This window comes from Monopterus albus, unplaced genomic scaffold, assembly GCF_001952655.1.
Source record: "Monopterus albus unplaced genomic scaffold, M_albus_1.0 scaffold7.1, whole genome shotgun sequence".
NCBI classification, from domain to species: Eukaryota; Metazoa; Chordata; class Actinopteri; order Synbranchiformes; family Synbranchidae; genus Monopterus; species Monopterus albus.
Genome location: NW_018127887.1, coordinates 5457657 through 5485201, shown reverse-complemented (window position 1 = coordinate 5485201; position 27545 = coordinate 5457657). Strand labels below are relative to the sequence as shown.

The following is a 27545-nucleotide window of genomic DNA, read 5'->3' as shown; positions in this document are numbered from 1 at the left end:
GCGGGACGGTCCGGTCAGCAGAGGATGAGGGAGATGAGCTGAAGACACCCTGGGCAGACCACTGCTTATTTGTGAGTCCTTTTGTTTTTGCCACGAACTGTATTCTTGTTTAGCCTTGTTCAGTCGATTAACGGGGCTACTAAATGCGCTTCACAAGGCAACATGAGAGTTTAGTCATTGTTATCGAAAATAAAATCGGTGTTGACTACTTTAAGGCAGGCAATTGAAGAAGTTGGGGGAATTGCGAGGACAATAATTTGGGATTATAGGCTGTTGAAAGTACACTCCTGACGTTTGTCCAAGGACGTGAGAAACGTTTCTTTTGTTTTTATAGGGCATATAATAGGTTTGCTAAAGCCAAATATGCATTTCAGCGCATATAAATCATATAAAAGTAGAGCTGAATTCTACACAATTGAAATAAGTGTATTTCACTGCAATAAACTAGCGATTTTTTTTTTTTACATGAAGTTTGATTCATGTAACTTTGTATTGTACACTACTACACAGTGTGAGTGTCACTGCTCTGTTCTGAGAGCAGCCTGATTTTGAAAGTGGCCAAATTGATTTATTTTAATTTGTTATGAGAAACAGTTTTGAGTGTAGATTAAAATGTGGCACTTAACCAAACAATTGTCAACCATTGGACTGTGATTTCACGGTGCCTGCCACTGCCAGGTATTCATGGCAGGTCTGAGGGGGAGAAGTTAAACAAAGACCTTTGTATTTTCACCTGATTCTTGGTTCAGCACAGCGTCATGCTCAGTCTGCTTCGCCCCCTACTGGCCGTCTGCGTGTACCTGCTACTTCCCGGCGGCCAGAGCTGGATCCCCTGGTACAGCAACGGCTTTCACTACCAGGACATCAGCAACAGCAACGGCAACGGCAACGGAGAGAGTAGGTCCTGTGTGTGTGTGTGTTCTCCAGTGCCTGTGTGTTTTCTCTGGGTACTCTGACTTCCTCCCACAGTCCAAAGATACCTGCATTACCTGACCAGTTCAGTACAAGCTTTCCATTGTTAGAAATTAACCCCATTCTTTTGTTGGAAGCACAAGAAGTGAAGATAGGAGAGGACTGCTTAAAATCAACAGAAAGTTTACTGAAAGTCTGATCACAGGTAGGCCTTACAGTGCTGGGATCAGAGAGATAGAGCTCCCGCAGGAGTTCCATCCACTGAGCCCTGAATTAAGTTCTTACAAAACATTGTCCGCCCTGAACAGAGGTACAACATTCAACAGCTTTTTGATCCTATTGTCCATTTGGTGTGAACCCGGAGCTCCCCCTTGTTAGAATGTGGTAAAGTCTAGGTATATGTGTGTGTGTGTGTGTGTGTGTGGGTGTGTCTCAGGTTGTAGCCCCCGGCCTCTGCAGGACATTCCAAGACAAAGCAAAGCTTGGGATATGCTAAGTGGGTCGAGGTGTGAGTGTAAAACAGGCCTTTGCTAAAATGTAAATAGGCTGTCTGGTCACAAGGAGATGCAGACATCTAGTCTCTACACAGAACTTACAGCATTCAAAGTAAGCAGATTCTACTTGATTCTCATCAATACAATTGTAAGATATATAAGCAAGGAAAATAAATGTATTAAAATAACCAAAGCTCAGTAGTTCTGGACAATCATCAATACAGCTGTAATATGTATCAACAAGGAAAATAAAGTTATGAAAGGTAACTAAGGGGAACTAAAGGTATGAGAAGTAACTAAAGCTTATAAAGTAACTAGAGTCTATAAGACTCAAATCCTACACCATACAGGGATTAATTGCACAGACTGGAGAGACTGGCTTTAATGACTGTTATAAGTTATCCCATTAATAATGCATATAGAGGTCAATGTTAATACTGTACTAGCTGAACCATATTGTGCTGCTTCTTCTTTGTGTTTTCTCTAGTCTACTTTAATGGGATTCGTCTCCATGTGGAATCCCCACAGCCTTCAGTGTCGGCCACCAGGGGGAGCAGTGTCACCCTTCCCTGTCACTACCACTATGAGCCTGAGCTCACCACACCACGCAGAACCCGGGTTAAATGGTCCTGGGTGCCTGCCAACCCCATCCTTCCACCTGCATCTCCCGAAGCCTTCACCAGGGAAACTGAAGTTATGGTCGCCATGGGCAACCGTCACCGTAGCTATGGGAGCTTCCGGGGCCGTGTGCGCCTGCGCCGCTCAGCTCCTGGGGATATGTCTCTAGTGATCAATGAGCTGCAGCTCAATGATACAGGAAGATACCGCTGTGAGGTGATTGATGGCCTGGAGGATGAGAGTGTGACAGTGGAGCTGGAGCTGCAGGGTGAGAAATAGGTTTGTGTATGTCACAGGTGTGGTAGATTTATGAGGGTGAAACGTTATGTAGGGTTTTTAGAGCTTGGCAATCTAGGACTCTGGACTAATGTTCCCATGCAGGGAAAGGACTGTTGTGTCATTTGAAATCCTTTTGAAGATGAGTCAAAGTGCAGCAGCAGCTCTACTGAAAAGTCTTGTAATAGTTATGCAAAATATGTTTTGTACTTTCATGTTTACACATTGTACAGGGTGGCAGGATTTGGCTGGTTCAAGGTGGGCCCTGATGAAGCAGCTTCCTCCTTGAGTATATGCAGTATGAAGCACTTTGAAGCAAGTAAACACATGGTGTGGATTTTTTCACTAGAGGTCCTGGAGCAAAAATATTCTTTGGGCTGCAAGGATGTATGATGAGAGTTTTATAAAGTGCCACCAATCAGCCTTGCTGTTGAAAGTGTGCTCCACATAAGCCATCTATGGAAAAGTGATGTCTATACAACTGTTGACAAGACACTTCCAACAGCAAGCAAGTCATTTACTACTCAATGAATTATGGAGGTGGTTCCATTTCTAAAAGCTAGCACAGAAAAGCTATTTTTATGTGTATTGTCATCCCAGTGTAAAGTCTGTTTGCTGAGAGGGGCTTGAGAGAGAGAAACACTAACGCCCATGTGCAGGGGGCCCACACAGAAAGTGACAAAACTTCATAGATTTATGCACTGGGGCAGTAATTCTTATTCAGATGAATAGGTGCCATTTTAGAGTCCACCATACTGTTTTTATGATACATCCATGTTGAGTCGCTCTAGGCTACTTCTTAGGGTTATTGTAGACACATAAAGGAATATGCATAATGTAAATTTGACCTCTGTAAGGTAATAATATAGAGTCACAATTTAAAGCCCTTATTGTTTAGTTTTCCTCTAGTATTGCACATTACCATAAACAAACATGCAGTTAATCAAGTTACATAAAAACACAGAGACAATAAATATGGTGCAGTCAGGGCTGCATAGGGCCTGGGGCCAAGATGCAGTTGATCGCTTTGCCTGGTTGGTAATCCAGGCTTATATAAACACTCAATCACCACATTGGTATACATATTTATGTTTAATCAGAGTGGGAAGGAAACCTTTACGTTGCTCTCTGGGTTGAATCTATTAGACATGTTTGTCATTTGGATGTGCCATATTCAGTGAGATCATAATAGTTAAATGAAAACACTTGCTGTAATATGACCGTAAAATGTTTGAAAAGCTTGACAACAGAGATTTTCTTCATCAATTAACTCATTATATTGAAAGTGAGTCAAATTACGACATGTAATGTGAAAGTGAGGAACCCTTAGACCACTAGCTTGTTTACACCTTCGCAGAGCTTCATTGTTGTTTAGCTTGGTTTTACAGAACATTTATTTTATTGTTGAGTCTCACTATGTCACTGCATTTCCAGCTGTTTTCAGGAAATGAGCTCTGATAAAGCCACAGTTTGCTAACTGCCCAGCAGCAGACAGACAGACTAAGCTAGCAACCTAGTTAACTAGTACACCTTTGTTCCCTGTATAGGTGTGGTGTTTCCCTACTACTCTCAGAAAGGACGCTACCATTTTAACTTCTTTGCGGCCCAACAAGCATGCCAGGACCAGGACGCCACTCTGGCTACATTTGAGCAGCTCTTCACAGCGTGGGAGGAGGGGCTAGACTGGTGTAATGCTGGCTGGTTGGTTGACGGCACTGTACAGTATCCAATCACAGTCCCACGTCACAGCTGTGGGGGCATGAACTTAGCTCCTGGTTTGCGCAGCTATGGACAACGGCATCGCCTCTTCCACCACTATGATGCTTTCTGCTTCTCTGCTGCTATCAAGGGTCAGTATGAGGAATGATTTAAACCAAAATATGTCAATACATAGCACTCTCCTCACTTCTGATTCGCTCTTTCCTTAGGGACTGTGTACTACTTAAAGCATCCAACAGGGCTCAACTTCACAGAAGCAGTCCAGGCTTGTGCCCATGATGGAAGTCAAATTGCAAAGGTGGGCCAGCTGTATGCCGCCTGGGGGCTGATGGGTTTGGACCGCTGTGATGGTGGCTGGTTGGCTGATAGGAGTGTCCGTTATCCCATCACAAGAGCCCGAGCTAACTGCGGTCCACCAGAACCAGGGGTGCGTAGTTTCGGGTTCCCCCCTCCCTACCTGAAATTTGGGGTCTACTGCTATCGGTAGATATATAAACAAACCATTTGAACAGTGATCTGGTTCAAAGCTTTGCTCAGGAGGTTAGCATTAGCTTTAGCTGGGGTGCAGTTAGCCAGTTGGTTCATTTCTGAGCTATTTGGGATTAATCACTCAATATTGAACTTTACTACTATTAAATAGCCAGAAGGATATGGACACCGGAAAATACGAGCAGGTGACAAATTAAAGGAAAACCTGAATAAGTAGTGGTCTCTTCCAGGATGACAGTGCCCCCATCTACAGGGCACGAGGGGTCACTGAATGGTTTGAGTATGAATGTGATGTAACTCAGATGCTGTGGCCTTCCAAGTCACCACATCTCAGCCCAGTTGAACACCTATGGGAGATGCTGGAGTGGCGTGTTAGACGGCATCTCCACCACCATCATCCAAACACCACACGAGGGAACATCTGTTGGAAGAATGGTGTTCATCCCTCCAGGAGAGTTCAGAGACTTGGAGAGGCGAGGTGCAGTGAAGATGTTCTGGTGGTATGTGGTGTCCTAACACCTTACTGAGACTCTTTTTATTGGGTTGTCCTTTCATTTGTCATCAAACTGTATAATTGTTGAAGATGTCTTCCCAAAACCACAGCCATTAATATGCTATTATTACATCCTTCACTTTTCTGGGAAGACTTCCTGCAAGATTCTGATCCTGGATTCAGGGATTTTTTTTTTCTCATTCAGTCACACCAGCATTACTAACGTCAGCCTCTGATGTTGGGTGATAAGGCCCGGCTCACAGTCTGTGTTCCAGTTCAGCCAAAAGGTGTTGAGGTCGGGGCTCTGTGTAGTCCTGTCAAATTATTCCTCACAAAACTGTGAAAACCATTTCTCTGTACATCTGGCTTTTTGTGCATGGTTAAATTGTCACTCTGAAACATAGTACACAAACTGCTCATACAAAGTTGGAAGCACACATGTGCATGCACATCAGTGTATGCAGTAGCATTAACATTTATTCAACTAAACAGAAGCATATGATGGTGATGATGTCCACATACTATTGGCCATATAGTGTATAATGTACTGACCGCTACACCGTCTTTCCTGCAGCTAGAGAGATGGCATCTTCTTGTGGTTTGGCCTTGACATCAGTTAGTTTGGCTGTAAATTTCCCTCACATATTATGTCAGAATAATTTTGCTTTAAATTCTTTGCCACTTCTTAAATGTAGCTGAACAGATGTGACTGTGATCCGCCACCAGCAATGTCTTTAATTCACAGATGATTCATTTCAAACTCAGGGAAGGCATTCTGACTCCGAAATAACTTTTCATATTCAAAAAATCTAGTTATGATGAATTAGTCAAACAGTAACAAAGGTTCAAACATCTAGTCTTTGGAGATTCAGCTGCAGGCTTTTGGGTTAAGTGCTTTTGTAAAGGCTGTGTTTCTCATTATTTTCCTGTCAGATTTTTCCAGTTTGTCCATGATTGTGTGTTACTTCCACCACAGACCTTTTCTTTCTAACACTGTGAAATATACTGTATGCCTCCTGACATATCCCATGTATTATATTATAATGCATATTTTTGTCATTTGTCTAAGGGTGATTAAGAGTAGTGCTCAGTGGTGGGGAAAGAAGAAGAAGTTATGAGTGAGTATCTGTATTGTAATATTTCAAATGCCATGTTTACATCCGTTGTGGAAGAAGAAACAGTGTGTCATTACACATATGTTTTGTTTCATTATATATGTTTATGCTTTTGTACTATTTTCTACAAATTAATAAAAACACAACAGTAAAGACAATTTATATGAAGTACATTTGTTATAAGAAATGATAATTTATACCTCCCAAGGCAAGAGAATGAGCAGACCAGCTCACTTTCTTGCCATCTGAGGGTGAGAATATACAACTGTTAGTCTGGTAGGTTGGGGCAACTGGAGGATCAGCTCTGACATCACACTTAGGGGCTGTCTATTTATTAGACCCACCTGGAGAAACCGTGAAAGAGGTTCAGTTAAGTTGTACCAAGTACAGGTTATCTTGCAAACGCTGTTTTGGTGTAAGAGACAAATAACCAAGTTTCCCATTGATACATGTATCTATAAAATAAAACCTAATCTGCCTACATTAAGAGAAGACTGGACCTGCTCGCTCTGGCCTACAAACCAGACTGCTGTGCTCTTTGCCAGCCTTGAAGAAACTGCTTTGCATGGCTGAAACACTGTGGTCCTGCAGATTCAACCGAGTCAGCTGGTACCAAACCCCCTACCCCAAGAGGAACCGGTCAGACAGATATTTCCATCCAGGCCATGGCTACAACTTAATTAATGGCTCTTAGTTAAATTAATAACATGTTCATAAACTTTTTTATGTCCTTTAAATCTTTATGGCTCTAAAACACTTTCTCAGATTTGCTGAGTAAATGTTTTCATTGCTACAGACCACAAACCACCGCTGGCTGGTGTGCTCTCAAGCTGGCAATACAGTTTCATTCACTGTTCAAATTGGAAAGCTAGGGTAGAGAGGTGAGAGGGGTTACTTACCCATACAGAACAACCACTGTACGTACAGCCAACACGCCACTCTGTCTAAAAATGATGCACTGTTAGATGAGTGGCGTTGAACGTGCTGTTACGCCCTCCTGCATCCGGGTGCTAACAGACGTTTCAGTGATTATATGGCCAGAAGGTTTTACACAGACACTCCTTATTTACACCTGCTGGACAAAGATGAGTGGACACACATGCACACATTACAGGCCTGCTCACACTGCCACATACTCACATATAGTGTGACTGCAAAAAGCCACCACATACCTGTAGATGCATATACAGTAAACATGCAACCATATGTGTACACAAATACACATGGGGCTTCACTCCCTTTTACACACACACCACACACAGAACAGATCTGTTTGTGGTGACTCTAGTGATGAACGTAGTCGCTGTAGAGGCTGATGAAGGAGCCATTTACTGTGTTTTTCCAGGGTTGGGTTCCACAGGAAGGTAAAAACAAACCCTGGCTTAGAGAATTTACCTGGAATTTAACTGCTGCATGGAAAGATGATGTCTCCAGGAAAGAACAAGAAATATTAGTGTGTGATTTTCATATGTTAGGCAACAAACAATGGAAAGAGCTCAGTATGATTCCTCTGTAAAAATGAGTAAATAGTGATAGTTTGCAAACCAGGACAATAATTTCACAGAGACACATAATTCCGAGTTTTATTTGGTACAGCACAGTATACTGTATGTTTACATCAGGATTTGGGATCTGAACTAAGAAGTGATGCAGCATTTTGTTTTATTTTTTTTAAAGATATTTCAGTTTGTTGAAGAATCAGTTGATCACACACTTTTTTCTACCTCAGATTTTCTGTTTTATTAACAGTCCTCCACATAATCACTCAAATGTTGAATTTTTGCTGAAAGTGGAGCTTTCAAAAACACAGCATTTAGATGTAAAAGAACTATGGGTGTATGAGCAAACAGTGCCTTTTGTACTACGATGTAATCAGGCTAATCCTTCACCTTCACACTTTATAGTGTGCTTACTGAATTTGAAGTGTGTTCATGAGGCTCCCAGTTTGGTTGTGTATGCAGCTGCTGTTTCAGTGTCTGAGTCGTTCTGTGAGAACATGGACACAACTATCTGTTTTAAGCCAGTCCTGACCTTAAAACAAGTTGGTTGTTAAATCATTCATCTCCATTTGTAACTCATAGCTGCAGCTTAATAGTTAAAACATCAAATGGGTCAATTATGAATTAATTACACAATTAAATAGTCTAGTCTGTGTAAGGTATTGACAGATCCTGCTGTTCAGAGAATTGTAGCGACAGTATTTATGGTGAGAAACTCATCATTTGGCAAACAGTGAATCTCATAAAAAGCATATTTCTCTCATCAGACAGAGCTGATAGAGGTCATGAAAGGCACACATATGAACTCCAAGCTGAAACGCCAGTTGTGCATCTTTTGCAGCATTACTTGACCCGTTGAGGTGGAGTTCTGCACTGTCGTGGAGGCCAGGAGCCAGATGTGAGCTTCATCTGCCGATTGAGGCTTTTGCTATTTCATTGTTCAAGGGATTCACATGATTAGCACAGAAGTGACTGAAGACTCTCAAAAGTGCATGAGTGCTGACTACTCCAATCCAGGATTGTTGCAGTGACTTTGATCACATCCTGTACATGGATTTTTATTTATCCTCAAATGGAACAGCACAATCATATACTGAGATACGTGGTGGTGTCCTTACACAACTTGGAAGTTTTGACAACTTAAGTTTGGTGTTTGAAAGGTGGTTTATGACCATGACACACTACATGTTTTACTCTGGTTCTGCTAGAATCAAGGGCTCCTCTGATAATTCAAGTAAAACAAAAACTATTCACAGTTACCCATCTTGTTGGTAAAAGGGGTAGTATGCACTCATTGCTGCACTTTAAGGGAACACAACCAAAAAGCTTGAGAATCTTAATAAACAGTTGGTTTCACCAGTCTGCAGCAGACATTATTCTTTGAGTTGAAGACCAAACAAAAGAAATAAAAACACTAAGAAAGATCTAAAAAGTTCCCTAAAAATATAGCAAAAGTCTATGTAACACTGTTTTGGATGCCAGAGAATCCAGCTGAAATTGAAACCTTATTATTGGGCTGTTTTTAATTTTGTGTCACTTTTTTAAAATCACTATTTCCTAAGTTTATCTACATTACATTTTGTGCAGAGCTGGCTGCTGATTGCAGAAAATTGCTTTGAAATGACTTCCAAATTCTGGATCACAGCTATAAATTATCTGCTATAAATACATAGAAAAACTGTCCTCAGAGGGTGTAGGGTGATGTGCAATGATCCAAAAGATCTGTTAATAATACCATTGCTGTCTAAGTGTGCTTTTGTATATGCGTGGTAGGGAATGTTATCTTTTTGGTTGGACATTTGCATTAGTGTCCATGCTTCTTATTAAGAGGGGTCCTTTGTGGCTCTCTGTTGTATGTCTTTTCAGTCCTGCTCAGTGCAGCTTCCTCTGTTCCTGTTGGTGGCTGACCCCTTTACTTCTTCTCCGAAGGGATCTTTTGTGTAGCCTGCTACTGTTGGTGCCAGCTGGGGGAGAAAAGGTATGCATACTGATGATATCATATAAACATGAGTCTCTAAAGGATGTATTACCCTAAAGTTAGTGGTGTGTCGGAAGGATCTATTTCAAGAGCTGCCATAGGCTTTTCATCAGTGTAACACTGAAATGGATTTTCTGTGTACAAAATATTACACCTGCCTCACTGATTCTGAGTTTCACACACATTACAATTTATGCCCCATTTGTTCTATGGTTAAGTTTCCTCCATGGGTCTTAAAAACATCCACTTGGGGTGCTCAGGTATCCCAGGGTTTTATATCGACACCGAACTACAATGTCCCCATTTTAACTCTGACAAGGGACTGTTGATGCTTGTGCTTCCTCTCTGTTGGCTCAGAATGTTTCTGAATGAGTGTGGTCATAAGCGCCCACTAGGTTTTGATTTGTTTATATCAACCCCTCAACATGAATGTCCTGCATTTATACTCCCCCACAGTGTGTGTATTACATACTTTGTGATATGTAACATTGGGCTAAGTATACACATGCCGTATATAATTAGTTCTATTGATTTTGCCTTATCTCAGAAATGAAGAGTAGACTTCATCATGCAAACACCTTGTTTAGACACAGTCATTTACTGTGATGAACAGCAAACACGGTGAGCAGCAGGTTTGCAGTGGAAAAGAGACTATTGGAAGCACGCATCCGCTACGACATAGCCATGGCAGGTACATCATGTCACCAGCAGCAAGCTATCATGGCTTGAGCTATGCTGTAACCCTGTAACAAGCAACAATAAATTCACCAAAGCACACCACATATTTATGTTGGAGCCACCAAATTTTATAAGTCACTTTTGAACCGTGTTAGCATGTATTATTAGAGGTCTTGCAAAAAAGTCCATTATGTAGAAGCATTTGTGCCAAAAATATATTTGTAATATATTGCTTTGTTTATATATTTGTTTTATTATTTTATATTGTATCTGCTCCTACTTTGTTGGTGGCTAAAACTGCTGATGGCAGCTGTAATGTGAGTTCATTCTGTTGTTTTAAAATACTTACTCTACAGATGGTAAATCTATATTTCAGCATTTCCCTGCAAGCTTACCTTCTGTGCATTCCACTTGTGGCTCTTCCCATTGTCCGTTTGCCATACAGTGTATAACAGCCAGGTGACGCTGTGTGTAGCCTGCGTCACACTGGTAGCGGACAATAGAGTTGACTGGGTAGGGCTCTGTTCTGCTGCCCATTGGCTGGCCATGCTCTACCTCAGGGGGCGCTCCGCACATGACTGAAAAACAAATTAAAACATATTAATAAGCAGACACCATCAAGCAACAGCTGCTGGTCACAAAACTTGCTAGTTCATTTTTGTTTATGCGTATTCTTGCTGCTAATATCTTGGTATGTCAATGCAAAGAAATATAACAAACACAATACATCTTTGCACATTCTTTTCCAGCACCACAACCAATCAATAAATTGACAGCGCAGGCCATTAGCAGTTATTTTACTGTGCCATTTGGTGAACCTTTGAAATCTAGCAAAGTTCATTGCAGTGCAGGAAGACGTAGTGGGAATCAATGCATGTGCAGATAGTGTTGTGGTGTACCCTAGCTCACTGTTTTTTCAGTAAGCCAGCTGTATGTTCCAGTATTCCAAGAACATTTTCCAATTAAAAATACTTCCAGGTCACTTCTTGACCAGACATATTCCAGCCCAGTAAGTCTCTGTACCAGGTCGGGTCTTGCAGGTGAAGGGAAGGTAGTAGTTGCAGGGCACATCATTCCACTGTCCGCCCTCTTGCCAGATCATCACCACACAGTCCTCCTCAGAGACGAAATAGTTATCTGGCTGGTTGGGTCTCCAGTTCACAAAGGTCTGGGTGGAGTGTCATACAAAACAAAGCAGCCATTGAACATGTTAATGTAGTAGCTGTGGCCTCATGAGTGCATTACTGACTATGGCAGACAGTTTCCAACCAAACTCACCAAAGGACTGTCATCTGTCCAGTGGAATTCATTCTCAACAGCTTGGTCACTGAGTCCGATCCACTGGTATTCCTGACCATTGGCTGTATTGCAAAGAAAAAGAGATTTTAGCTCATTGCCATGAATTATGAATGTTTTTCAGTAGTCTTGCAAAAAAAGAACACATGTAACCATGGTAAGTGTGCACAACAAAGCCTCAAAATGCTTAGAAGACAAAAAAGTGTAAAAAAAAAAACCCTTCTAAAATTTTTTAGAATAAAACTAGACTAGTCAGTGAGACTGGCAAAAATTGGACAAACTAATATTTGTCAAAAGATTCATAAGTCAAAATCAGATGCCAAAATGAACACTGCAATCAACTACTCACAGTTTACAAACTGCTGCTCCTCCTGGGAGCTGATGCTGACCAGGTGGGCGTTGAGCTCCTGACAGTGCTGCTCAGCCTCAGACCACATCTGTCGCTCCTCAACGTGAAGGTAACAGCTGCCCATGAACTCTGACCAGCCTTCAGCACAGCCCTGCACCACTGCATACAAAATACATAAAATATGGTTGCTCTGTATCTGTATCCAACTCTTTATAGTCTTTCAGATAAGTGTCATGATTACTAGTGTCTTGTGTGTTTGGTGACTCACGCGCTGAGCAGTTTTCTCCAGTGAAGCCGCTGGGACACTGACACACAGCGAGTGCTCCCTGCACAGAGCAGGATCCTGAGCTGCAGGGGTTTGGATCACAGGGGTCTGCAGAGGCTGATAGCAGAAAGAAGGAACTTTTACTTTGAAAATAGTGACTAATGCAGTTCCAGTTCAGTGGTGCCACATTACAAGGAGAGCTGCCAAGATATGTGACCGCGATGGCTTTTATGTTATAGGATTGTAGCAGCACAGTTACCTTCCACTACTACAGGCTGCGCCACAACAGCAGGGGTTGCCACTGACACTGATGGTGCTGTAGTTGGGCTGGTGTAGGTTGCATTAGGAGTCACTACATAAAGTGTGGGTTCTTCTTGGCCGTGCTGTTCCTCTTCCCCGAGTCCTGATTGGTCAAGGCTGGTAATGTCCTCTGTGTAAGTCATCGTAGATCCACTTCCTGAAGGGTGCGAGCTTCGGTCTAAAGCGCCACTGAATTCATGGTGGATCCCAGACACAGTTCCTTCCCCGCTTATCTCCACCACCCCCCGGCCTTGCTGAGGGTGGTGTACCAGTGGTGCTATGGTCACTTCAATTGTCTCATCATCTGTTATGTAGATGACATCACCACGCTGCTTGAAAGAGTCTCCAGAGGCAGAACCACTGCCTGAAACACCAGAAGGAAAACCACTGGGAAAGCCACTGTGGAACCCTGACCCAAAGGGACGATATCCAGACACTTCCTGCTCACCAGATGGCTGAACTGTCAGGTCAACTGCACTGTGCTCAACAAATGAGATGCCAGAAAATCCACCAGAGCCTGACCCCGACACACTTCCTGATCCAGACGCACTCAGTTCTATTACCTCGATGCCTCCCTGGCCTAACTGCTGCTGCTGAGTGGATTCTTGGTGGATTCTTACTTCCACCATCTTTCCATCCAGCATGATGAGCGTCTCGTCTCCGCCGCTACCACTGAAGTCACCACTTCCACTGATTAAACCTGATCCTGATATCCTGAAGCCAGATTGCTCTTCCCCAGATCCAGAAGCACTACCCAGTTCTCCAGATGTGAAGATGACAGTACTTCCTCCTTCTGCCTCCTGGGGACCTCCAGAGGCAGACTGGTCTCCAGAGAAGATGTCACTGTGTCCACTATAGATGATGCCCTGTCCTGAACCAGAGATGTCACCACTGGTGCCGGAGGTGCTGGATCCCCTCGAGATCTCACCGCTAGTAGAACCAGAGCTTGACACTTCAACAGAGACTGCAGGTAGAGTGGGTCTCCCTGGTGAGAGTTTGGATAAAAGAATTCTTAAAGCTTCAAAAAACACATTTTGCTTTGCCAGATTGTGAAAAATCACATTTTCACATCCTTTTTATTTGGTGATAAATCACTGACAAATGTTATTAAACATTCATGAATATGCGTGGGTTTCTGACTTTCTAAAACAAGCAATCAAGTCTGCAGTCATCATTCATTTAATAAAGTGTTTTACGCCATCAAGTCTGAGATGTAAGTGTTAAAAAGCGGTTAATAAAAGTATCTTGGTCCAAATCATCTGTAGCTGTTTTTAGAAGTGATCAAATGGTCAAACCAGTCAAACAGATTTTTCACAATCTAGCAACTGAAAATGTTTTCTCATTAACATCCTGTTAATTAAAACTCCTTAAAATCAGAAAGCAGCTCCGAATCATTTTGTTACCATTTTACAAGAAAACATCTCAATTTTGATGATTGTATGCGGCTAACAACGAGAAGTCTTTCCAGCTTTCTTACCAGGACGAGCAAATCCATGTGTTGTGATGGTTGTCTTGTTGATAAACTCCTCTATTTCAGCTTCAGTTTCATTGTAGACTAACAAACAAATGAAAAGTGTAAAATTTCCAACAAGGATGGGAATAATTACAAATCTCACAGTGCAAATGGATCGTTGGCTCAATATGAAAAGATACATAGAAATATCAGTGGTAACTTAAAAAAACAAACTATTTTGGATATGTGTGAAGCAGTATCATGTGAAAACATATGGACAAATGTTAGAACTCTAACACCAGACTAAGAACAAGCTCTTTATGTATCGTACCAGAGGGAGCAAAGTGATCAGCTGTGACTGCTGTCTTGTTGATAACTTCCTCCGTCACTATCGTCACATTGACACTGGTTTCATTTTCAACACGGGCAACAGGAATTCCAGCTGAAAAATGATAAGCGGAGACAGCAGAATACTGTCTATAAGAAACAGACTCAAACACTAGCCCTGCTACTGCTATTCATTTAATAGTGATATCAATGCACATCATAATCTCATCTTAAAAAGATGATTATAAATGACAATACAGCAATACACCTCTGCTTCCTGGCAACTGCAGATGTTTATTCCTATGTTGTACCATTTGGGAAAGGACAGCTTAGATATTAGATATTATATTAAGAAGCTTAGATATTGTGTCACATCAAGTCAATAAACTGCAAATACTGTAGCTATATCTGCTTTGTAATCACAAAAAGTTAGGAACCAGTTTGTACTCAGATTCTAAGTTTCAGGCTTAAGTTTCAAATAGTGTCTACGTGCACATATGCACTTCTCTCATCCTCTTACGGTACATTACTGGGATTCAGCTGAGTTTCTTTTTTCCGTTTAAGTCTTGAGTTTAAACTAATTCTTTCCTACCTTTGAAGCAGTAGGCGTCATAGCGCGAGTGCTCATCGGGGAATCCTGTCTGGTTGGGATAGGCGTAGATGATGTGGACCCCTGCCTGGCCACCGCCACACTGGATTGTGGGGGTCGTGATGGGGTAGCGGACGCTGCGGTCCATCAGCCAGCCTGGGCGGCACTTGTCAAGGCCTTGTTTCCAGGCAGCATACAGCTGGCCAGTGGTGGCCAGGGTGGTGTTCAGTTTCTGGCAGTGCTGCACAGCCTCCTCATAGGAGAAGTTGTCATAGTCAGTAGTGAAGAACACCTCACCTGGTTGAAGGAGCATTCAACAGCATTGAGAAGAGATATGGTTTGAAATACAAGTTGACAGTAAATATAAATTCTAGCCATTTGCTTGTTTTAGAGTGTTACACGTTCATGCTACTCACCTTGGAGACGCTCCACATAACAAAATACATCATAGTGTTCACTGGCTGGCCTCAGGCCGTAGGACCTGACTCCTGGAAAGTATGGCAGATTACCTGCACAGTTATCTCTGGGCGACACAATTGGATACCTGAGCATAAAAGAGAATGATGGTAAAGAATTGTAAGGCTTTGGTTTGCTGTAATATCCCTTCAGAACTTAGCTTTAATTTGCAAAATGACATGTTTCCAACCAATGTAACAGATTGTTAAACATATTGATATACAGTATCAGTCTGTGGTGCACATTCCTCCAGCCCACCTAACAGTCTGGTCACTGAGCCAGCCAGCATCACATTGGTGCAGGCCTTTCTCGAAGGCTGCCTGCAGCTGCCGGGGACTGGCAATGACTGCATCGATACTCTGGCAGGCCTGCCGAGCCTCAAGAAAGGTCAGAGTGTAGCGACCAGTGATGGGCCGATAGTGAAACACCACACCTGGGAAAAGATACAGAGGGAAGGAAGAAATTTCACTAAATGAGCCACATGAATGCACGACAGGATTTTGTGTTTTTAGCAACAATTTTGCTACTTGAGTATGTGGATTTGCTGAATGCTAATACGATATTGTTAGGACTCCTATGGCAGCTTATTTCTATAAATTTTTTAATTAGGGTAACAAAGTTTTTGCTGCAGCGGTGATACTCCATCAATTCAATATTTCACTTTTTTTTAATATTTCATTGACCAAATAGGTATTTGAATGGGGCAAATCGATATGGTTACCTTATTACAATAGCTCTTTTAAATGAGTTCAAAATGTGCAGCAGCCTTTTGTCCACATTTTAATGACCTAACTAAAATCCATTAGCATCCCCAAAAAGATGGAGCGACTGTAATGGCAAAGCCAGATGTTCTTGTACTTGCTTTTTGGTGGTGTGTCCTTTTAAAGAAGTTTTTCTTACAGTTTAAAGAAACATATTTTCTCGTATAGGATTTTGTTATTGATTAGGCACATAAAGTAATCAACTTACCTGTGGGAGCCATGGCAGCATCTGTGACAGTCAGATGGAGTCCAGGCTTACGTATCACAGGAGGGACGGGCAGAGGGTAGAGGGTGTCCACATCTCCACCCCTGATCTCCTCACCCTCAGGTGGGGGGGTGAGAAACGGATGTGCCCCAGGGGCCGGTGTTAAAGTGATGATGTCTGGGAAAGGTGTGGTCCTCACAGGCACAACATCTTCATCCTCACCAGCTGAGGAAACCAGATCACATGATTGACATGTTTTTATTTAGCCTTAACAGTCAGCAGGAGGTTGAAATGTACCTATGCCTGGCTAAGGCCCTTGACATTTCAGAAATGATGTCTTAGTTAAGCAGCCATTTAATCACAAAAGGATTTATCAGAATGCACTGAAAATCACAAGGATCTGTAATTTACCTCGGAAGCAGATAGCCTCATAGCGAGAGTCTGGGTAGGGGTATCCTGTCTGGTTGGGGAACAAGTAGATGGTTCTCACTCCTAGAAGCCCCCCTCCACACTGAGGCCTGGCAATGTTGATGGGGTAGCGCACGCTCCTGTCTGCCAGCCAACCACCGTTACATACATCCATGCCAGCCTTCCAGGCCAGGTAAAGCTCTCCAGTGGTAGCGAGCCGTGCATCAAGTTTGGCACACTGATCTGCTGCTTCATAGAAAGTAAACTTCTCCACAGACATGGAGTAGAAGACTCTGCCTGGGAGGAGAGTGAGGCAAACACATTTACACTATACTGTACAGTTGTGTGTACAGTAGAGGTGTCATGAGGGTCTAGTCTCTTTGTGCTGTCATCATTAGGTGTCTGTACCTGACATCTTCTCAGCAAAACAGTACACGTCATAGGTCTCGTTGACATCTCTGACTCCATAGGTCCTCACACCTGGGAAGGTCTCCTTGTCTCCATAGCAACGCTCCCTTGGTTCATGGATGGGGTACCTTGAGAGGTCAAGAGAGGTGGACTTATGAAAAACCTGTAACAACATCAACTCTTTTACTGTCTTTTATTGCACTTTTGCAAAATAACGTCCCTCTGGAAGCTGAGACATTAGCTTCACTGTGGCACAGAATATTTAGACTGGGGTCCAGTAACAGCCAACATATTAAATGCTCAACACACTTTAACCCCAAACTCACAATTTAGAAATTTTACAAATTGCTGTTTATTTATTATTGTTATTATTTTACTTACAATATATAATAAATTTATTATTATTATTTCATACTTTATTATTATTATACATTTTATAAGAATAAAATCCATAAACAATATAACATATAGTTCAATAATATAACGTGGCTTCAGTAGTTCTTGGTTAATTGTCACTTTATTATTATACATTTTATAAAAATAAAATCCATAAACAATATAACATATAGTTCAATAATATAACGTGGCTTCAGTAGTTCTTGGTTAATTGTCAAACAGTGGCTGAGACACACTAGCTCACACTTTAATGAAGTGGGAGGCTGCGTCGGACAGGTTTTGTGACTTTCCATAACTCACAATCTGATAACTGCATCCACTTTTGTAGCATTTGCCTGTTGCTTTCAGATGTGTAAAGGTAGGCATTGTTCAGACATCTCTCCAGATGCACCACTTGCACTAAATGAGGGTGGACAACATGTACTGTAACAGCTAGCTTGTTAACCTTGAACAGTGTTGTATCTTTTAGCTGACCCTTTCTTCATGGACTTTGTTCTTCTTGTGTCTGTGTAGTTTTCTCTGGGTGCTCTGGTTTCCTTCCACAGTCCAATAACTTTCTGGTTTGGTTGAAGTGGAAACATTAAATTGCTCCTAGGTGTGAGTGTGACTTTGTTTGATGGCAACCTGTTCATAGTTATCCTTCAATAAATAAACATTTTGGAGTTTGGTAGCTGGATGGATGAAAGCTACCTAACAGTCTGATCAGAGAGCCATCCAGCATCACACTGGTGGTATCCATCATCGTAGGCAGCCTGGAGCTGGGCTGGAGTGGCAATGGTGGCACTGTTCTGAATACAGGCCGCCTTGGCCTTCTCAAACGTCAGGGTGTAGCGGGTGGAGATGGCTCGGTAGTGGAATACAATGCCTGTGAGACAGAAATGGAGCAGAAGAACTGTGATCTACCAGTAGATCTGCTCTTTCAGTTTTACAGCTACTGCGTTTCACCAGATGTAGTTTCCAGAGGTAAGTGTTTTAAATAGACCTTTCAAAGGTTCAAAGTGTCTTCAGCCAGATTTTTTATTTTTATTTATTTACTTTTTAACAGAGATTTCCTTTAGACCTTCTGGACCTTCACTAGAGAAAGTAGTAGCAGCACATTATGCATAGGCATGGAGAGTACATGAGGAAACTATAGAATGGTAGAACACATATACTAGAACACAACATGTTTGTAGAAATGAGCTTTTTTCAGGAGGTGAAAAAAATTGTCTTATGTTTTAGTTGACAGAATGAGAGAATTCATAGCAGTCTGGCATTTTGACAAACAGCCATGAAACTTACATTTATTTTGTGGTAAACTATACTGAATGACATTGTTTCTGTAGCATACCCTGAACCTGGATGTCCACAGAGTCGTAGTTATCCTCAATGCCATGTATCACCTCGCAGCGGTAGGTGCCAGAATCTTTGGACCTCAGCTCTGTGATTTCCACACTGGCATCCATGGGCACCAGGGGGTAGTTGACCATCGTCACTCTGTCCATATACTCTGTTTCCACATGAACTTGTCCTTTGGATGCCACCAGGATTGTGGTGGCATTTTCCTTGGTGACATAGGTCCATTTGATGTAGGACATTGGAGTGACGGTTGGGGCTCCGGGGTCGTTGACAGTGTTGTCTTGGAAGTAGCATGGTATCACTACCTTACCTCCCAGCAGAGGACGAAGAGGCACCTCCACAGGGATGCTGACATGCAATGTGCCATCCAAACCTGGGGAACAGATACAGTAGGTCAAGGCTGATTGGTTTTTATTAGTTAATGAGGAATCTAATACGTAGTGCGGATGTTTTCAGTCATAATGATCTTGTGAGCTCTTTTAATCACACACACTAACAGCACATAGCGCTATATTATTTTTTTTGTTGTCTACAAATAGTTTGACATTTCCAAGAAGTCTGGAGACAAGTTTTTAAATTAAAGCAAGCAAGTGCTTACCTTTGGGATTTTTGAATGAGATTGTTGCAGAGATGAGTGGCAAGGACACACACAGCAGAAGCAGGGGAGTCATTGTTACCTGAAAAACACCCAAAGTGACAGCAAAGCAAAAAATTAAATAAAGTCAATCAAACACTGACATGAAGCACAGGCAGCTACTGAATGCTATTTGAATGCTTGTAATGAAATTTCTAGTTTTTTTAAAATCACACTAACTTTGTTGGGTTTTCTCTATAATAAAAATAGTAGTACGGCCTAGACCTTACTTTGTAAAGTCTCCTGCGGCGACTTTTGTTGTGATTTGGCGCTATACAGGTAAAACTGAATTGAACTGAATTGTTTCTGTTGATGTGTGTGTTTGCTTGGGCGTTTCCACAGAGTGGAAACTCTCTCCTTATCTATTTGTCTGCATGTAGTATACTATAAATTTTTAAATTTGACCTGTACTTTAGTTTATGACCAAACACCTGCAGAACTAATGACATTTTCACCAGCCACTGCTAATTAGAAATGAAAGCATGTTAGCATGCTTTGCATGAAAAGTTTACAAATTTTTCTGTGTGAACAGTGTCACTGCTTTTCACATTTGTCTTTTTACTACTTGATCACCATGGAAAGCATGATAACTGCTAAACATCAATATGTTAGCATTGCCGTGGTGAGCATGTTAGCATTCTCAAATTAGTATTTAGTTTAAAACACCATGGTACCTAAACACAGCCTCACAGAGCTGCTAGTGTAGTTGTAGGCTTTTGCTTTTCTTAGTTAGCTGCATTTGCAAGGACATTTTCTATAAATTGCCATTTAAAGTCCAGTAATGTAGCTAATTGTATCTAATGTAATTAATATAGCTCAGATAATGTACTTTTGGATAACAAGAGTTAAATGCAATCTCAAATATACCCTAATATCAACAGCTGGCCTCTTCACAAACCCAAGGCGGTCAAATGCTGATTACCACACTGCTTATTTTCTCTCAACTTTCCACTGCTGTGATGTGCGGCACAGTCACACACACTGAACCTTCATTGTTCTGTGCTGCAGAACGCTCGCATTTCATACCGAACAGCCACAGAGAGACATTTACAACCAGTAAACCTGGAGTGTTTGCAGTGGCTGTACTTGGTAACCTGGTGGCAAAAGGCCAAATGAGAGCTACATGCATAGCTGTTCTGGTTGACTCAGCATAACCAAAATGTTATAATCTATGAGCATACTACATTTAACACACAATCAATCACTTGATCAATCTTTGTTTGTGCAGGTTTGTTCAGTCCGGTGTGCTTTACTGATAAAATGGATATAACCTGACATGCAAATGGGCCGACCTTGGGGGATAGTATTTCACAGACCCAGGCCACACAGTACAGCAGGACTAATGTTTGCTCTGCTGTCTAAGATCTGTCTGAGAGTGGATGTTGGCCCAGTCTGGGCGGAAACACAAAATATCACACAGTTTGTGTAGATAGATGGAGAAATGTACCCTGGAATAATCACACACTGCTATTATCAGTTTGTGGTGTTCAGTCCTCCCTTCGATGTTCTCCAACTCATTTCTGGTATTCTTTACTTTTGGTGGACATTCCTGACTTCTGACTTATCTGGTCTATTCTGGAACTGTCTGAGTTATTCCTATTTTTTCTACAGTTACACCTGGATTTTCAAACATTTTTAGGCTTATCCTCTTTGTCAATCTTTTCTGAATTAATGACACATTTCTGTTTTTCTAAAATCACTTCAGAACAAGAACTACTTTTGTGCTTGTGGGATGTGCCATAAAATCTGAAGTGAGAGTTAATACGGCACTGGTGTTTCTGCATTGTCAGTGATGGATTTCTTTTTGGATGATTGTTTAAAATTGGTTCAAACCATTGAGCTATGAACACAGCCTTTGCTATATGACTTTTGATATGCACGACCTTTTTCTTTCTTGTCAGAGAACTTAAACTCTATTGTGGCTGCACAGCCACAATCTTGGCAATATGTTTGTTGTTGAGTCACTCATCTGCCAGAATAAAAAGCGTTAAGATGTGCAGGCTACAAAAGATATGAAGTTTATCTCCATTAAAGGGCAACTTAACAGTTAACACACAACTAGTAGTTAGAAGTACAACAGCCTTTCAGCTGGAGAAGTGCAGTGTAACAGTGCTTTTCAGCCTCAAGTTAAGGCTTTAACCATTTGCAAAACATTTTCTAATGTTTTGACCAGTATTTCCTCTTGTGAGTCCTAGAAATAGTGGGTTAAATTGGAATATTCTGTGCATTGTAAATTAAAAGGTGACTCATTAATAGTACATTTTTCTGGCTATGCTTTTCTTTTTTTTCTTGTACTTGAAATGACTGTGTCATATGCCACAGTCAAGGCAGGCCTCCCAACAGCAGATAAAGACAGCAATAACCATTCAGCCATCAACCCACACAGCAAAACCTTCCCCCATTTCTCAAACCAAGCCAACCAAAATCTCACTGAGTGGATCATTAGCTCTCTTTAAATGCATAGTTTAAACTGTGGCCGCTTCATAATGTGCACCAGCATTTGTGAGCGACCAGGCCAGGGCAGTTCAAACCAATCTCTACAGTGTGTCCATTCAGCTGGTGAGGTGGCTGCCGCTCCTGTGCTCAGCTGCTCTGGTATGTTCCGCTCTCAGCTGAGGTGGAGGAAAATAAGGCCTTGGTTTGTTTCAACAACAGACAGGGGCAGGGCCTTGGGGGGTGCAACACTGCCAAGGTAAACATGGGACGGGCATGCAGGGAAGCCCCCCCCCTTCCATCCACCTCCTCGCCAACTCTCTATAGAGAACCACAGCAGCAGAACAGAGTCAACATTGATACACATGCACACACAGAAACATAGACACATAGATGACAGCGGGGATGTGTGGGAGCACATGTCCGATGCTCCCTAGTAATGAAAATGTATGTGTGCTTGTAGACATATGGCAGTACCGAGACGTTCTGTAAGGCCCGTGTTTGAGAAAGCAAAGAGATGATATAGAGTGAGACAAATGGAAGAGGAACTTTCACCTTCACAGGTGAATATAGGTTCATTAGTACATGCATGCACACTCAGCAGTCTGACCATAACCACAATGCACACAAGTGGGTGAAATGTTTCACACACAAGTAGACAGACACACACACACCAATGGCTTTAACAAGGTCTCCAACTGTGTGTTCGGTCTGAACAATAAAAAAGCATAAAAATGTGTGTTGTAATTGAAGCTATTGTCAATTATTTTCTCATTTATAGCATCTGAGAATTACAATTCACAACACGTGCTTGCACCGCCTGACGTTACCATAGTAACAGGATGTCAATCTTGACACTAGATCTGTATGAATAATGCTGTTTTCCTAATACTGTTTTCTACTGCTAAGCTGCACTCCTCCGAATTTGAATTCAAAGCCAAAGCAAACATTTTTTCTTTTACCATTTAAACACCTTCACGGATTCAAGGTCTGACTCTAGATTTATTGGACTTTGATAAAAATGAATCCTTGTACTGTCACACAATCAGCGATATATCATTGTAATCATGTTAAGCTGAGTTGTATGGTTTAAGAAGTCAGAAGCAAAACAGTTTCATTGAATATAAATAATCACATGAAAGACAATTTCCTGTTCCCAAAAACTTTTACCAGTGACATATACTTTTCCAAGCAAAGTTATAAAAGGTACTGAAATTAAACCAACAAGTTAAAATCAAGTTAGTTGTAAAGAGAAACGAACTCCATTAACTAACATGTCACTAAAGTCAACTCAACAAAATTCAGAAACCACAGCTGACTTCCAGCAAATAAATGACAAAGCTAAAAATCTAATCACGCATCTGTTTTGTCAGATGTGATATCCTTCATGTTTCATTTCCCAGAAAACAAAGCTACTTTGTAATGGAAAAGAAACTTTCCAAATTTACCTGTGGCTTGACTTTTGTGTACCTGATTGAATACCTGAGCCTGAAGAAGAGGATGAGGATCCGTAAAGAATCCCCTGAAACCCCTTCACAGTATTCCTTGTTAGGGAGTCCAGTGTGAACGTACCATTAATGCTCAAACGCTCCCAGTGCCAGCGACTCCAGGGGCCTCTCACTCCGGCCTGAGTAGGAGAGCAGAAAGAAGCTTTATTCAAACTCTACCAGGCATTTAGATGTTGGAAGGAGACAGAGTGAGGGAGGGGTTGAGAGCGGGGAGAGAAAGATGTGGTTCTTTCCTGCCAGGTGGTGAGGTCATACAAACAGCTTTGAATAAAAAAGAATCAGACTAAATCTTTAAAAAGAAGAGAGAATACCTGCTGCTGTTCACTGGTGTCAGATGGTCCAAGTGTTTCTGCACTGCTGCACTTACACAGTGATACATCTCATCTCTACAGTCTGGCCTCACAAGAACAGGGCTGATGCATTTACAGTCGATTCAACAGCACACTTATTACTCACTCACTTGTTGGGATGGCTGTGGCTCGGAGACAGAGAGGGTCAGTTTTCCCCTAACCGTAGGGTTGGTGGTTCGATCCCTGCCTTTTCCAATCCACATGTCAAAGTGTCCTTGAGCAAAGGTTAGTAACCCCTTGTTACTCCTGGTGATATCACCAGTGAGTAAGAGGGTGAATGGGCAATAGCGTAAAGCACTTTGATTGCACGTTATTGTGTAGATGCAAGTTCAATCATGAATGACCCTTCTGTTGTCTATATGTGAATAACTGGGAGAAATGAATGTGAATTAACATGTTCACTTAAAATGACTCTTTCTGTATTTGTGCGTTGGTATTTATCTGTCTTGTACCAAGTGGCAAGACCTGGTAAGACCTGTCAGAGTGGGCAAGGGAAGTCAACACAGAGACACTTGTTTTCATCATCCAAATATGAGCACGCTGGAAAGAAGTTGGAACACTGCCGACAAAAGCCGGAACCAGGCTGAGGCTTTTTCTTGGGGGTGACAAATTTCAAGCTTGGGAAAAGTGCTGAGGCGTTTGTTTTGATTGATGTGTTTTCTGTTCACATACACATATGAACCCACCCATATACACACAGATAAACATAGATTTGACAATTTGACTTGATGGGTGGCTCAAATGACTCAAACCACAATACAAATTATAGCGTATTTAAGATCTTTAGCCATGCTAGCAACGTGGCTATAGGGACTGTAAGGTCGATGTGTGTTTGGCTGGCTGCCACGGGCCACACTGAACTATCTCAACAACTACTAGATTAAAATAACATTTTGTTCAGGTATTTATGGTCCCCAGTGGATGACCCCCACTTAATCAGGTGATGCCCTGGCTTTGCCTTTAGCACCGCAACACAGGTGGCTTTTAGTGACACTGGATAAACTATTGCCTGGATTACCATGAAATTTTGTAGATATCAATGGCTGCTAGATGATGACTCCTTATGACTTGAGGTTCGCATTTGTGAATTTGAGTGAAATGTCTGGTGAACTTAATTGAACTGATGATTATTTTGTCCAAAATTTTTGTTTGAAAACTTGTGACATTAATTCCCATAATCCCTAGTGGCAGTTTTATTTTTGTGCTAATTAACGAATGTTAGCATGTGGTCATGCAAAGCTAAGATACTATGTTAGAATTTAGCTAAAAACAAACTGAGCCTTAGTATAGCCTCGGAGAGCTGCTACTGTAGCATGCTATGCCTTTTAAATATACTGTACACAAACTTTCTCAAAAACCCATAAATATGGTAGTCAGGAGGTAAACATACACACTACAGTATAGACATTTTAAAAACACATTTACATATACAGATTTAGAAACTACATGTACGAATAAGTATAAACATAACTGTAATGAAAATAGCTGGCTCCCAGCTGAGTATTAATGCACATATAGAGTACATACAACCACCTAATTTGCAATTGCAAATATCTCTTAACTGAATGTGGTGTGAGTGTGTGTGTGTACTTGCTAGATAGTGAGGACCCAAAAAGCATTCTTCACTACAGAGGACATTTTTGTCAGACCTCACTTTCTGAAATAGCGTTTTGAGGATTAAGACTTGGTTTTAGGGTCCAGGTTAGAATTAGGGTTAGAATTAGGGCTGCGGAATGCATTATGTCAGTGAATGTCTTCACAAAGATAGAAGTACAAGCACGGGTTTGTGTGGGAGAGCTGCATTTTTTACTTTACAGCCTCTTCATAGGAGTGAAGAGCTGCTTTATGCTTTATTTTAATATGTTAGCATATTACTCATGCATTAACATTATGTTGGAGACAGTTGAGTTGCAACAACCTTTAGCTACTTTATAAACACTTGGATAGTTGAACATGGTATCATATGTTATGCAATAAATTGTAAATATAATCACTGTATATATCAGTCTGAAAGCTCTTCTAGCACAATGTGAATACATATATGTACTGTATATATTTATTTATTAATAGATTGACTTTTTAATATTTTGAATGCAGATATTTTTATTTTATATTTCTTATCTTATTGTTGCCTCAGAGTGTCTGTACCAGAGTCAAATTCCTTGTGTGTTTAAATATACTTTGCCAATAAATCTGAATCGGATAGTTTTTTCATTAATGAAATGTAATCCATGGTCAGTGGGGCCTAAAGTGAAAAATGTAAGCATAGTTTTGTGTTTCACTAGGTTTATGAGTCATAATAACAGCAAATACTTTCCTCTTTTTCAGTAAATCTTTGGGAGAAAGTGAACAAGAGATACAGAGTAAGAGAAAAGTGAGAGACGGCTGCACACTCTATAAACCCATTCACCTCATCATCCATCATTTGTGACTGTGCACACTCTTCTTCCATGGAAACTACATGAAGGAAACATTCCTGTTTTATCAAATCATTTATTTAGATATGGAATTAAACTGGTCACAGCATGTACATTTTAACAACCTTCTCTCTATTTATGTCTGACTGCCAACAGCCTTATGCAGCCAATGTTACTGCACACAAACCTTTTCACCCGTTTCTTCTCCATTTGTTTAATCTCATAAGATGAATGTGTTTTAAAGTGGACAAGGACTTTTTTGTCAGCAAGGTTTGAAAATCCAAGCTGGTCATTGGTGATAGGACACCTATTGAATCAGTGAAGACAGAGGGCCTCACAGAGCATCCAGATATATGTATTTTTAAAACCATTACATAATTTCAAATGTTTAAAAAAAAAGATTTTTGGATGTGGGAGAGGTGGTGAGGGAGAGAAGACGAGGAGACGAGGAGGGGTGACGTGGTCGCTGGTCTTTAGTGAACACTACCTTCTTATACTGCAACACAGACTAGCTTCTCATGTCCTGTTGCATGATGGGACAGAGAGCTGCTCCACATTTTCTTGATAGCTTGCCAGACTCACATCAGCCTCACCGTGCTGTCTGGCAGCAACCAGTGCCGGTCTGATGCTGGGAACAGCTTAGTGTTGCTGTGGGATTAAGGAAAGCTGTGTAAGGCTTGTTTCATACCTCAGCAACCTGTGTGCAGTTTCTCTGTGTGAGGCAGAGGGGTGTTCTTCACCTAATGAAATAAAGAACTTGTTATAGCCTTTAAATGACAAAAATCTGATTTACATTTGATGGTATATGTTCATTTTCATGTTTCTGGATACCAGGTGTTTATAGCAGCAACAGGCAGCTGTTTTTGCGAAAAAGCTCTGAAGTCAGCAACTAGTTTCTGAACGAAGTGGAACATTTAGTAACTAAAGAGCCAGGTATTTCCCTCAGGAGTAGGTGGTGACCAAAAGCAGAGCTAAAATGAGAGTTAATATTGGCCTTACATTCATCAGGTGTCCAGAAACACACCTCAAAATGAATGCTAATGTTACTTCATACCTGCTGGATGTATAAATATAGTTAGCTGTTTGCCATAATCAACTTAAAAGTAATATGTTAGCATTTGATTATAGCTCGTTTCTGCTGTATCCAAATGACCAAAACTGACTAACTAACTAATAAAAGAAAAATCAGTCAATCAAATTTTCAGACCACAAACACCGCAAGCAAATCAAGTCTAATTAATAATATGGTCTCCGTTAAAGTGTTTTGACAGCAGACAACTACTATATGTTCAGATGTAAGAGCTGTTAACATACAGTAAGTGTGATGTGCTGCTGAAACAACAAACAAAAAGTGTTGGCTCCTTTACACAGTGTAGAGGTA

At 41.3% G+C, this 27545-nt stretch overlaps 2 protein-coding genes across 3 annotated transcripts; one reads left to right on the top strand and one right to left on the bottom strand.

Moving 5' to 3' along the window:
* On the top strand, window positions 1-4764 carry hapln3 (hyaluronan and proteoglycan link protein 3). The gene is made up of 5 exons (XM_020624561.1): window positions 1-71; window positions 750-897; window positions 1894-2292; window positions 3848-4150; window positions 4229-4764. Exons 2-5 carry the CDS (start codon window positions 759-761, stop codon window positions 4504-4506), a joined length of 1119 nt encoding a protein of 372 aa, XP_020480217.1. The 5' UTR covers window positions 1-71; window positions 750-758; the 3' UTR covers window positions 4507-4764.
* A 2933-nt stretch (window positions 4765-7697) lies between these two features.
* On the bottom strand, window positions 7698-23727 carry acanb (aggrecan b). Of its 2 annotated transcripts, XM_020625278.1 has the most exons (20): window positions 23709-23727; window positions 23462-23516; window positions 19421-19499; window positions 18815-19195; window positions 18175-18349; window positions 17089-17216; window positions 16684-16977; window positions 16276-16497; window positions 15565-15739; window positions 15267-15394; window positions 14854-15147; window positions 14266-14376; window positions 13959-14036; window positions 12441-13466; window positions 12185-12298; window positions 11917-12075; window positions 11550-11632; window positions 11295-11439; window positions 10667-10849; window positions 7698-9579 (listed from the first exon to the last, which is right to left on the bottom strand). In XM_020625278.1, exons 2-20 carry the CDS (start codon window positions 23462-23464, stop codon window positions 9488-9490), a joined length of 3870 nt encoding a protein of 1289 aa, XP_020480934.1. In that variant the 5' UTR covers window positions 23465-23516; window positions 23709-23727; the 3' UTR covers window positions 7698-9487. The 2 variants fall into 2 exon arrangements, with proteins under 2 accessions (XP_020480934.1, XP_020480943.1); XM_020625287.1 differs by lacking the exons at window positions 23462-23516; window positions 23709-23727 and adding an exon at window positions 23338-23425.
* Window positions 23728-27545: the final 3818 nt, after the last annotated feature.